We start from the raw sequence: 13,960 nt of genomic DNA on the forward strand, positions 1-13,960 counted from the left end.
GCTACTGAACAATACAATTAAAGTACATGTTGCTATTTGCTTTAAAAAAAAAAAAAAAGCCTAAATGCCTGAAGAAATTGCATTAATATTGAATGATCAAATCCAAGGAGCTCAAATAGTTGACATTTTAAAATCTTATAGCAAAATTATTTCAGATTCTGTCATGATTGCATTAATTTTTTTCCCAAAAGGAAGAGATATGAAGACTTAGCAGGGGTCTCAGGGATTATTCATACCATCTCCTCTTTTGATATATAAGAACACTGAGTTTAACAGTTGAAAGATAGAGCAGAGACCAGAAGGCAGGTGCTTTTTGAAGTACATCATCCTATCTCTAGTCTAGAAGAATACTTCCACAAAGTGAAACGATGAAAGAGAGTGGAACCCCAGAGAAATGACTTCTGGCCTGGCTGCCAGAGGTGATTCTATTTCACTGTTATGGTAAAATGACCAAAGAATCTTTAGTGACAAATTTCTAAGCATCAAATGGCATTTTTTTTTATCAGAATCAGTTACAGTTTATATTTAGATAGGCTTTAAGATTTGCAAAGCATTTTACATACAATATCTCAATTGATCTTTTATCTACTCATTTTTAGTTCCTTACATTAAAAATGATATTTTTTCAAAAGGCGTCTAAAAGATGTCTAGGTGTTTTTAAACTTTGGTAGAAAGTAGGGAGCAGACAGAAAAAACTGGTTACCTTAGTTTGAGGATTAACAAGAAACATTTGCAAACCACAAAGTCTGATAAACAACAGCATTCCATATTCAGGTTTTTTTTTTTTTTTTTTTTTAAAGAAACAGATGAGACATACTTGAGACAGAAAGATGTTGATTTTATGGTTTATTGTCACATTAAAAAAGTAATCTTACTGATGAATTAATATTTACTTTTTAATATAAAAGTGCTTATTCTTACAAATCCTTAAGGCTCATTCTGTTACATTACAGTAAGATGTTTTACCATTCCAGAAACTGTGCTACATGGGTTTCGTATGAATTATAGAAACAGCAAAATCTCCAAACAGTAAAACAAGTTGTCCATGGTTCCATTATCTTTGTACATGTGAACTTTTAAAAATCAGACAAAATACACAAAAACCAGAAACAAATCATTAATAATAGATAGGCTTCCCACCCCTTCTAAACCTTCTGCCATTGGAACATATGCACTTGGCTTTGGGGGTTTTGTTTGTTTGGAACGGGACAAATACAGCTGTGAACAGACATCAAATTTATTTTCTGCCCTTTTATAGAAAGAAGAGAGGAAGAAGAAAAAAAAAAGGGGGATTTCATATGCTTAATTAGGCAGATATGAACAACCACCAAATTCAAGACCTATATAGGCCCTTGCATTCCAAACTTCTAGGAAGTAGTCCAGGGAGTAAGAACAAGTCACAAAATGGTTGGATTTGTTTACTGCGTATCCACTTTCATTTCCTTTAGAATGAAGAGTTCGTGAGTTCTAGAAGGAAACAAAACCGTGAACCTCACCAAAGTCACTGGTCTGCATTCATGGCATTAAGTAATCACTTTGCTCATATTACTAAAATACATAGATAAAAGCATATGATTTTGACCATTGTTAGTAACATAACTTCCCATTTTTGATGCATAGTGAAACCATCACACTTATTTCAATTAAAATAGCCATTGTGTAGCAACATAAATCCTGGGCTTTCTCTGTTAGAGGGGCATTGACAAATATCCCCTAAATGAATCTCATGTAAGAAAAATAAAATTAAGTTATCAATATAGAATGAACAGACAAAATGAAAATGGTAACTGACCTAATAAATACAGCACTTCAAATCATTCATCAGTGCTACAATGATAATATGTACATTTTTACAGCATAAATTACTGTACAGAATAGTCCCATTTAAAAAAAATTGTTCAATTCTACAATCACTATGACCAATTCCTGTAAGCAAGGGGCAGGTGAAGGGTCTATAATTTGGTATTATAGAGACTTAAGTCTGTGTCATTGGAAAAATCTAGTTGAAAATGAGTTGGGCTCCTGAGTTGCCAGTGGCTTCCAGAAAGCCAAGAATGTGAAATGATGTATAATGGTCAAGACTTGAATGGAATTTGATGAAACTCACAAGGCCAGAACAAGGTCCTTGATATCCTTGTTTTATATGACTTACTACTACTGCCATTTCTATGAATAATTACCAATTATTGGCATAAACACAACTATGGAATTTTAGGTTCCTGCATGAGGTGAGGCAAATTAAAAACAGTATTTCAACAACTTGATTCTATAGATTAACAAATTCAACACCTACCCCTGAAAGTTTCCTGCAACTACTCAGAGTTACTATAGGAGAAATATTTAACAACACTCCGGTAGAGGAAAAAAGATGCTGCTAGAAATTACTAACAGTTACACTCTATTATGATGGGTTTTAATGCAGCTAGTCCAATGATATTGGAGCTTCTCATTCAAACAGCCACCATTCACACTCCACAGAACTGTGGACAAATCCCAGAAAAGCTTCATTTTGTCTCTGGATTTACCTAAATTGGGCAGGGTTTTTTGAGGATGACATTCTTTGACCATTTTGATAGCCTCAGCAGAGAGAGCTGACAAAGTTACCCCTAGTGGCCCAAAGAGGAAGTTAACCTCAGTTACTGTTTTATATGGCCAGGGTCTTGAGGGACAATTGGCAACCTAATTGATGCAGTATCTAAATGACACTCAATATTGAATGAAAATTTCATTTTGTTATTTACACAATTTCCATGACCCCAAATCCTCAATGATGAGCTGCATGTTCCAGTTTTCATCCAGATGTTTGGTACTGTGTAAATATACTAAGCATCTGATGGCTTGAACAAATCTAGTATAATGAATTTTCCCCCTTCACCTTGCATTGACAGATGATGGGTCCATAATTAACCTGACTGTCTGAAAGGCCCTCTCTTAGTCTACTGGAAATTCTTTTCATCTTACACCAAGAAGACCTTTTCTTCTCCTAAACTTAGGACAGACTCAAGCCCTATGCTGGCAGATCTAACTCTTAACACCAAATCCCTGCAGCTTTTTGACACATTTTACCCTCAGAAGGAAAAAAAGGTATGAGAGTCCCATAGTATTAAAGGCTATAGGGAGATAGATCAGAAAAGGTTTACGTTAATAAACTAGTGTGAAAATAGCTCCCAGTTTTAGACTAGGCTCAGCAGCAACTACTTAAACCCTACTGCAAATATCTGAAGATATTCAGTGATTTATTTTCCTATTCGTAGGGAGGTGGTGGGAAATAGTAACTTGAGAAAGATTCTTCCTCCTTTCAACAAGATGATCTCATATTTCACAAGGCCAAACAATGAAAAGTATAGGTCACAGGAGGGTGGAGACTAATTCACCAATCATAAATTACTTAGTAACTCTGTTACACCTGGCCAAGAGAGTACACACACTTTTGTTTAATTAGGACCTTGCACAGGGCTAGAAACAGGGTAGCAACAAAGTTAACATCTATCTCCTTCACATATTGGCCAGAGGGAAAACGTTCCAGTCTAGGATCTATATTTTCCTCCTCTCCAATACCAAAGGTAGAGATTATTCTAGATACCCTCCAGTTTCTAGTTTTCTGAATTGAAATTGAGGCTAGGAATCTTTCTTTAAAAAGGTTATCAGTAGGGAATTTTTTTTTCATCTTGTGATTCCCACAGGTGTGAATATAGGAGCTTGCAGATGTACTGAGTATTCTTTATGAGTGCTGCTGCCATAGAAACTGCATTAATACCTCTTGAGCACTTGGTAACTTGGGATCTCAAAATACATGAACAAACCTTTGATTCTCAGGCTGTCTCGGTGAGGTAGGTGAATCTCATTTACCAAGAAAGAAACCGAGGCATGGAGAAGCAGCTTTGCTCAAGGTCACCAACAAGACAGGAGCAGGAATGGGATTAGGGGTCACATCTCCTTATGTACTGCAGTTTTGCTTCCTCAAATGCCCAATCATGATTTGACTCTGTCCTACTAAAAAGTGAAATTTAGCATTTTACAATATTCCATGGGGGAAAAAGACAAGGAATAATGCAGGTCACATATAAGGGCATTTTGGTCTGAATTGACTACTCTAGAAATCATAAGGGGTTATTAAATAGTATGCAAATTGCTGAAGAGTTAATATTTATATTTTACTACACAAATATGTTTGTGTATTTGTGAAGACTTTGGTGATGCTACAACAGTTTCTCTGACAAAAATGGGGTATTTATGCATAGGATTATTGCCATCACAACTTACAAGCCATGCCCTGGCTTTGAAGTGATTTGTATATTGCGGGGACAAATATGATAGAAAGGATATTAAGAGAATTACTATAAAAGCTAAGTTATCTTTAGCCACAGTGAATAATAAGACACAATCCAGCAAGATATTCTCCAGAGGCACATCTCTGGATATAACTATATTCCCCCTTTTCTTTTTAGTTTGCTTAGTTTTGCGTATCCAGGACTCCCCACATGATTCCGGGAGAAAATATAAATTTTGCCTTTTGAAAAATTGGGGGGAAAAAAAAATCTAGTGATCAATCATGTAAAGATGGAAAGGACCTTAGAGAACATTGTGTCTGACATCCTAATTTTACAAATGAGGAAACCGAGGCACAGAGAAGTTGCGTGTAACTTTTCCAGGGTCACATAGTTGGTAAGGAATAATAAACTAAAAAACACTTACATTTTATACCAAGGTCTATAAAATTTCCTAAGTTAAGAACCATTTTTAGAAATAAAAACAGTTTTTGCCATATAAAATAAAAAGGCTATTATTTAGTTTTTCAGATTTCATCAATACTTACTGACATTTAAACATTTCAGCTGGGCCCAGTGCTCACTAACAATTACTATGTTGCATTCACTTCTCAGATCAATGCATTTTAAAATTGGCTGTAAGAGGTAAATTGTCAACTTAATTCACAGGGATTTAATCCCTTGATTCCCATTAATATGAGTGAGAGCTTGATGCTAAATCCCTCTGCATCCCATCAATAGTGTACACCCCCCCACCCCCCCCAGTGGACTTAAAGTACCAATTAATTATAAAAAATGAACCATGGTCATATGCAATTAGTTCAAGAGGGTAGTTTTTGTAATTTCCCTTATGTCAAACAAACAAGTGTAGTCTGTCTGAAAGTAGAGTATTTCAGTTTGGACAAAGGGAAAACGAATCAGAAGCCTGACTGATTTGTTGTTCATTAGTCAGAATAATTTGTTAAAATTTATAAAAGCTGTTATTTTTTAGAAATGGGCACATGAGAAAATAGGAGAACTGACCCCAAATTTGAAACTCAGTTTTATTTGTTATTGGTTTTCACTTTTCTTTTTATGTTTTATAAATCTCCACTGGTTCCAAGTTGCAGTTAAAATAGAAGTGTTGCAAAACAAAAAGTGATTCTTTTGGAAGTTTAGCCTTCACTCAAGTGGGAACCCAATGTGGGAAAGACCACTGTCCAAAGGATACATTAACTCCAAAGGATGCTTCATTGGAAGATCTCTAATGCAGGGAATGCAAAATATTCTCTCTCTCTCTCCTCTTTTAGAGAATGACCCAATCCTTCATGGTCAGTGCACCAAGGGCCCTGCTGCAGAGATTAACTGAACCAATCTGATCAGTTGAATGTAACCTCTGAAAGCTACCCATTGCTACTTTTTGGCCAAATATTTGTGAATAGCTCAAAGAAGTATGGCAGGATGAAAAGCAAAAGGGCTTGAAATAACTTCATTGAAATGGACAAAGGTAGAAAGAGAGGTTTCTGAAGGGAGAAAGACTTATGTTGTAATTTTTTTAAAAAGGGAGTTCTTTTTTCTACCCAGGAAGACATAGCATGCCAAGCCACCATTCTAATACCTACAGTTCTTGAATTAAAATTCATATTGAGGTTTTTTTTTTTAAAGGCTAGTAAATATTATATAATGGTGCCAGGAATTGGAACATGGCACACTATTAAGTCAAGTCATTTGCTCCTTCGGCTAAAGATGAGCCCAGACACCTCATTTCGGCACTAACACAAGATAATTAGCTAAACAGTACTTTGGGGATAAATCTATGTCAGACTCAAAAATACGTGTGTTTTTGAGGCATTATGTTTCTTTTGGACAGTTCCCTGGTGAATTAGGCATGTATGTGTGTGTATATACATGTGTGCGTATGTATAGATGGAGGCTTGGAGGGGCAGCATAAAGAAGGAACAGTAGAATTCATGAAGAGAATATATATCTTTGCATCAAGAATTAGGCTTACAATGTTAATTATCTAGTGGATATTCAATAAAAATATGCATAAAAAGGATGCTTCATGAATGAAAGATATTAATTTGAAAAACATTTCAATTTTGAATTTTTCTTATAAAAAATTTATGGAATTCAGTTGATATTTTTTACTTACAATTCAACTTCTCCCATTTTACAGCATAAATCACTTAATGTAACATCTGCAACCTCAGAAAGGTAGACATGTTTATAAATTCCAATTTCATGAGAATTAAAAAAAAACAGATAAATCACAAGAATATTCTGTACATGCATTAAGGCTGGTGACTGCTAAAGTCTCTTGGGTATCTAGAAACAGATAAACCACAATGTTAACTGGGTGTGCAGAGTGTCTACTTCCTTAGGAAAAAAAAATTCTGCTTCTTTTGTGTAATATAGATTTTTTTTTAACAGTAGTCTTGGAAAAACTGTGAAAACTGTGGAAAAATGTTATTTAAAAATATACATGTATACATGTGTATATATACTTCATATATATTATACATAAATACTACTGCACAGTTTCAAAGATGTGATTTGAAGTAATGATTAGCTGCACTAATTAGTTTTGTAACAATTACTGCACTTCCAAGGTGAAATGAACATCTAGTGACATGTACTCAATATTTAGGCACTAGTAATATCTTTCAGAGTGACTACATTTTTATGGTTTAACTGTATTGTATACATATATTTAAATGGATTCATTTATACAAACTGTATATTATGTATGGAGTGCCAGAAATGTACATATCAAGATGCAATGCATATATAATTGTTATAAATATAACTGATTTTTAGTGCAGAAAGTTTCCTTGTATTGCATTTCATGTGCTTAAATGTGGTAAACAATTTGAAAGCACTTCAACTTATTTCTATTCCATCTCTTTTACTTTGTGGGATTGAATTCCTATCTACAGTATTAAGAAGTATGTCTTTTAACCAAATCTCTCTCTCTCTCTTTGCATAATTCTTTATATGAGTCTGACTTGTGAAGTCATATCTAATCAAAGTATTTCACAAGGAATGTATAATAAATGCCAGATTTTGGCTTGGGATATATTTGGATTACTTCCATTTGAAGATAATTCTGTCATTGTGATTAAGGACAAACTCCTATTAAAGTCACAGAAGGCTTGACCTCAATCAAGCCCATATTTGGTTCCTGAGAACAGAATTTGTCTCCAAAATTAAAAAGAGGTCAAATGCAAAGATATATAAAAAATTAAAAGAAAGAAAAGGATTAGGATAGGAATGACTTTCACAAATAGCAATCAAGAGAAGTCCAGTCACTAAAAATTGTCTTTTCTCACAGTTCTGCTTCCAAATGAAACAGATGCTATTGCCTCACCATTCAGGGCAGAAGAAAACAAACACCTGTGATATAATCAGCTACTCTAATCATCAACAAAATGACCCACTGCTAAAAACCTTTTTTGAAATACTGACGGCTGCCAAGTTACCAACCAAAATGCTGTCAACATAATTAGTCTAAATATATTCCCTCATTTAAGTCAGTTTCATGATTAGACCAGAGGGCTTACCAGAAACAAAACAAAAAACAAAAATAAAGCGTACATAACTTAAAAAGACTTAGCAGAGATATTTGTAATGCAAGCTATGCTACAGCATCATACGAGAGTATTCATTCATCCTGAATTGGAAAGCATCTCTATGGAACACAATCTAAGTGAGAGGTCTAACCTTTCTTCAGAGATCATAAGGATTTAAAAAATGTGTGACCTTAAATTCTATATATGCACCTAAAATTTCCAAAAGAGGATAGAGCTGTAAAAATGTGCCAATTACTGATCAGAGGTACCTATAAAGAAAATCTATGTGGCACACAAGGTGAAATGAATATTGAAAAAAATAATACTGTCAACATAACCAAAACATCCTAGGGCAAAAGCCCAAGAAAAGTTTGGTAAGGTCTTCATTTACTGAGGCATAAAATTAACTTCAAAATTATCACCAAGATAGCTCTAGTATTCATAGAACTTGAAACTAAAGGAATTTTGGAGGACATGTTTTTCCAGCTAAATATTAGGCTGAAAAATAAGAAACATGCTACAACCAAAGGAATGAGAACATCAGGACTTAGAGGTCAGCATCTTTTCTAAATTCTAACTCTACTGCCTTTAAATAGTTTAAGCAACCTAACTATATCACATTCCTTCTTTACTGTGGCTTGATGTTATGCATGCGATAGTGACATTGATATAAATAGGATGCATTATACCTATATAAAACACATACATAAGTGTATGTGCATGTGTGTACACACAGAGTTTGGGAATGTTAGGCTTTGGAAAGATATGGCTATTTTTTTTATGACCCAGAGGGTTTTTTCCTGGAACATATTTTCTCAACTCCAAAACTCAATTCAGAAGTGACAAAAATCTGATTAAAGCTATATTTCCAGTGAAACTGGAAACAAAAGATGTCAAAAGAGTGAACATAAAAGTTAATAATAAACTGAAATGCACTGATGGCAAAGGAAATATGCATATGACTTACTACAGAGGATACAAATAGGTATTGATCTGTTGACCCAAACAAAATTGTAGTTTTTGTTGTAGGATTAGTACCATTCCTCAAGCCCTCTCCTCAGTAAAAGGCAGCCTTGTCAACAGTGACTGGAAATGTTTACCAAATCAAGAACTATTAAAGCCTTGCACTAGTATATTATGCAAGAAGAGTGAGAGGATTATATGGAAATATTACAGTAAGTGGTTCTTAGCATGACAAGCAGCAAAACCAGACTTTTGGTAAGGAGACAATCTAAATTATATCTTGATTTGGCCTACATATGCAAGAAAGCTATCATGGAAAGACTTTTAAAATTTCTGGTAGTTAGATAAAGACATTGTTCCATATGGTTATTATAAAAGAGACAGAGAATTGAAAATATATGTACATGTGTATCAATGTCACATGTATAAGTGAATTCTGTTTTTCTGTTGCAAAGCCTTGCCACATTTTAAAAATTATCTATTCAGTTCCAAGCCATTGGATTTTTTCTTTTGTTCATTTCAGTGCCATTACTATCACTAATTGGGGGAAAGGGAGCAGGAAAAGAAAGGTAATTAGGAAAAAAATCTATTTTGCTTAACTGTTTTTTTTTTAAGGTGATAATAAGGTTGAGTGATAGGTGAAGTGATAATAGAAAAGAATAATAATTAAGGTAACATGAAATCCATTGAAACTTACTGCACAAAAAATAACATACTTAATTCCATTTTTCAATTACTTATCAGTTCACACCAGTCTGCAAGTAGGGAGAAGATAGTATATTAAGACTGAAAAAAGAGATCATTAATGTATGTTCTAGGAGCATCTAAATTGGCAGTCAAGCTTTCAATGTGCTTTATTGCACTTGATTAACCCATAAAATTTTGGTTGAATTTTTAAAAGAATCCAAGGTATAGTATTGAAATAGAAAGAAATGTGTGTGTGTGTTTTTATGTGTGCATTTTCTCTAATCAGACACCTCTGGTCACTTCTGCCTATCCTAAGGTTATGGAGACTACAGGAGGAGAAGAATAATTCTGAAGAGCTGCATATATTTTACAAATATATACAGACAACCTCAAACACACTCACACTTACAAATACACACACACACCCACACACACCCCCTAGAAAAATATTGTTGTTTGATGCTGAAGAAATATTCACCTTCATTTGGATAAATGCTGTGACTGAGAATTTCGGTAGCACAGTGTCCAGAATAATCGAACAGTCCATGGGAGATTATTACACAGTCCGGCTAAATGGCACGCAATCACTATGATGAGTGAACACTATTTCGCAGCCAATGTAGTCCTTGCTGGGAGTACTGAACTAGGTGTTCCATACTGCTATGCAGGGTAACAGGCCCCATCAGCAAATCCAGGTCATTAAAGAACTCTAGGGAACAGAAACAATCATTATTAAAAAGGAATCTTGTCACATTTGTGAAGGAAACCACAATGAACAAATTTTTTGGAAAAAAATCATTCTGTCCTATTCATGTTACTAGCACAAATAAATATCAGGAAAAAGAAAAAAGGATAGAAAAATGGAAGAAAATTATATTAACATATATTTAAAAGACATACAAATTATGATACAGGGATCAAACTAAATAATATTTTTCAGCATTCTAATCTCTCAATCTGTGCCTTAATTAGTGTTTGAGTGTTTTGTTTTCTTTTGAACATATTGTTTAAAGGAGGCAGCAATATTTCTTGTGATACTTTTGTGTCACTGGCATCGGTACCATATTTCTCAAGGGTACCCATTAAGTTTCTGAGATTGAGAAAAAGGACCTTGGAGGCAGTAGAGTAACCACAGTTGAACCAGTAATGAGAGATAAGAAAGAGAGGGGATTGCCATCATCTTCATCCTCATGGCTGCGGGGAAGATAGCTGGGAGAACTGCCCTGCTTCCCAAACATGGTGGAAATGAGGATGCTAGGCTACTGGAATAGTACTGGAGGGTAGTTGTGAAAAGATCCCTATTTTATCTTTCATTCTCTCTGCCTCGATATGCCACTGATGCCACCTTCTGGTATTGGGTATTTCCTTGTGTTTCCTAGTAAATATTTATAGTCTCATTTCTTCAATTTCTCTTCTCTAACCCAACAAGCCATCTTTGTGATAAGAATAACCATTAAAAATAACAACAGAAACTACTAGACCCTTTTTTTGAGGAAAAAAGTTTTACTCTTATAGAACACCCCTGAATTGAATGGATCTGCTTCATCATTTGGTCCAATCCATATCCTGGACAGGTAGTCACCTCCCTACTACCTGACTTCCATTTTTAAGGAATTTACTAATTTCTGAGGTATCTCATTTGACTTTTGGACAATTCTTAATTGTCAAGAAGTTTTTCTATTAAGCCAAAATCTGTATATGTATAATATTTGTGTAGATAGTAATCTGGGAATAAGCAAAATAAGGCTAATAATCTCTTTTCCACAGAAATATTCAAAAATACAAGTTATATTTTAGTCCCCAGACTTTGTTTCTCCAGTTTCTTTGATTAATCTTCATATAATGTGCTTTCCAAACTTTCTATTTTGAACTTATTCTACTTTATAACTGACTTTCCTAAAATATGAACTTAATTTAACAGCTGACAAAAATCAGAAAGTAACAACCTATAATCTTCCTTCTTCTATTCACCTCTAGCTTTTTTTTAGCTAGCCAAGTCAAATTTGATGCTGTAACATTTAAATAAAAATACAAACATGAGTAAGGCAAAGATAGACATAAAGGCAGATAAGTAAATAAGCAGGAAAAAACCATGGTGACATTATGATTTTTGACTCTGATAGACCAGTTTTCACCCATCATTTTCTTATGTCCCTTAAGCAGGGTACTAGGTTTGGTTTGGAGGCCAGAAGCCCCGAGTTAACTCCTTAAATACTTACTAGTTGTGTCACCTTAGACAAGTTACTTTAGCCCCTTCTACCTCAGTTTCCTCATCTGTAAAATGAAGATAATAATAGCAGCTCCTAGCAGAAGGATGAAATCAAGGATTAAATAAGATGACAGGGACAGTCCTTTGAAAACCTTAAAGTGCTACATAAATGTTACATACTGTTGTTCCAATGCATGATTATTGTTGGAACTTCCATAAAATACCCAATGCAACCAAGAGATTAGAGTTCCCTCATAGGGAAAAAAAGGATGAAGTCTAAAGTACAAGTGTAAGTCAAAGATCAGGATGAGTCAAATCTAAAAGATGACTTGGAATGGGAAAGCCAGGAGTCCGAGTGGGGATTTAAAGCAAGGTAGGTCTCAAGAGATGTAGCAGCATATCAGCGAAAGTATAATGGCTAACCTTTGCTTTTTAATCTCTCTGAAGTTCCTTAATTGGGATGATATTTCCTGCCTTTTCCTTTTTATTAAGCAAGGCCAGATGTTGGCATTCCTCTTCCATTTCCTAATATCCCTACATCTGTGAAGCAGTAGGAAAGACTGCCAACATCTTCCCGGCCTAGGAGACCATGGAATGGTGGGACAGTGTTGATGGAAGCTCCTTTGTTTATAAGTCATTATTATGAGGTCTATTATGTAAAGACAGGAACTACAATGTGTGTATGAAGTTCCAGAGAAACTTGAAGATGTAAATCAAAATTTGCAAAAATGGGTATGTTTGTGAATGAAAAAAAGGAATGAATGGACCAAAAAAAATCTGTGCTGGGAAATAGAGCTATGTAGTTATTCTAATGAAAAGAGGCAATACCATCCAAGATGCTATTCACAGCTTTTATCCATGTCAGATTAAGGGATGGTGTCACGGAGAGGTGAATCTTTAACTGGGGGGCACACAAGAATGCGCCCTAGAATTGACATGGAGAGGTGAAAGGGAAGGTTGTGGAACCAGATAATTTCAGGAACAGGTTGGCCGCCCCAGCTGTAATGGGATGTTCACTATGAGGGAGAATTCTGGCTATGTAGGCCAAAGAGTCTACTACTAACAAAATGGGACTGTATTCTTTGGGGGGGACAAATCTAAAATAAAATCTAGTGTTACTGCCACACAGGGATAGAAGAGAGTGAGCAGGATTTGCACCAAACCTACCTTCCCCCCTGCCAATTCCTTCCATTAAAGTCATTGGTTGGAGTACATATTTCACAAGACTAGATATGCCTGAAGATGTTTCATCAGAATCAAACGGATCATTTTCATCAAGAGTTGAAGGGGACTGTATATAAGATATAGAACAGGGCCTTGCAGTCTAATGATGAGCCTCTGTGGCAAAGGTGGAATTCTAATTATTGAAAAGGATACAAGCGTGACCAGAAATATAAGAATCCACCTGAGACTGGCCTTTCTTCAATTGTAGGTGTTAAGTTGGCCTGGAAAATGAACACTTCAAGACAGAATATAAGCATCTAGCCCCCTGATATTAGTGCTGTCCAATAAAATTAAAAGATTTATGGGAGGGTCTGACTACTTGATATACTTGTACCCAAATTCTGTTTTCTGTAAAAGCATGTTAGCCTGCATTTCCTAATGGTCAAGAACAGAAGTGATGGTGAAAATGAATTAATTGAATTGGTCATTGGATTCAATATTGATTGAACTGACTAATAAACATTCAAAAGATGTTTTACATCCTCATGGTGGCGTTGGGATAATGGGATGCTAAAATGTCCTCCAGGTGATGCTTCACTATTAACTGTGAGGTGCTCCTCTCACATTTAAAATAGTCTTTACCTGTGAAATTGGCAGGGATCACAGAGTTGAGGTGCCGAGGGCAAAGAGGTCAATGAATGAATAATTCTCCCAGTGATATTAGGACATAAAATCCCATGGTTCAGATGCCTCAAGCTCTTCAAGGCTTTCTTGTTACATATCCACTAGCCTAGTCCACTAGTCATGGGGTACACTTCAACCAACTTTGGAGAAGTGCAAAGATATTATTAGTGTCAGTTTTGAACCCTAACCAGTTGTTAAATTTTCAGTGTTCATATTTATAACTCAGAAACCAACAAATAGTTTCAAATCCTGGCTTGATTTGTAAATTGTCTTATTTAAGAAAATGATTGATAAAATCACTTGGCCTGGGGTAAAACCCCTTCCCTTCCTCCCCCCACCCAATCTAGTAAATAAAATATAGGGTCCAAAGCATCACTATAAATTCAAGACAAGGACAAGCTATAACAAGAAGTTCCTGGAAATGCCAATTCTAG

The 13,960-nt window shown here is 35.1% G+C and overlaps 1 protein-coding gene across 2 annotated transcripts in view; it reads right to left on the reverse strand.

Moving 5' to 3' along the window:
• Positions 1-829: 829 nt before the first annotated feature.
• Positions 830-13,960, reverse strand: part of AFF3 (ALF transcription elongation factor 3) — a 658,463-nt gene continuing 645,332 nt past the window's right edge. For both annotated transcript variants that reach the window (XM_051984722.1, XM_051984720.1), the window contains exon 21: positions 830-10,178. In XM_051984722.1, the coding sequence (XP_051840682.1) occupies positions 10,057-10,178 (122 nt within the window). In that variant the 3' untranslated portion in view covers positions 830-10,056. The remainder of the gene's footprint in view (positions 10,179-13,960) is intronic.

Source organism: Antechinus flavipes, chromosome 3 (assembly GCF_016432865.1).
Source record: "Antechinus flavipes isolate AdamAnt ecotype Samford, QLD, Australia chromosome 3, AdamAnt_v2, whole genome shotgun sequence".
Lineage (NCBI taxonomy): Eukaryota > Metazoa > Chordata > Mammalia > Dasyuromorphia > Dasyuridae > Antechinus > Antechinus flavipes.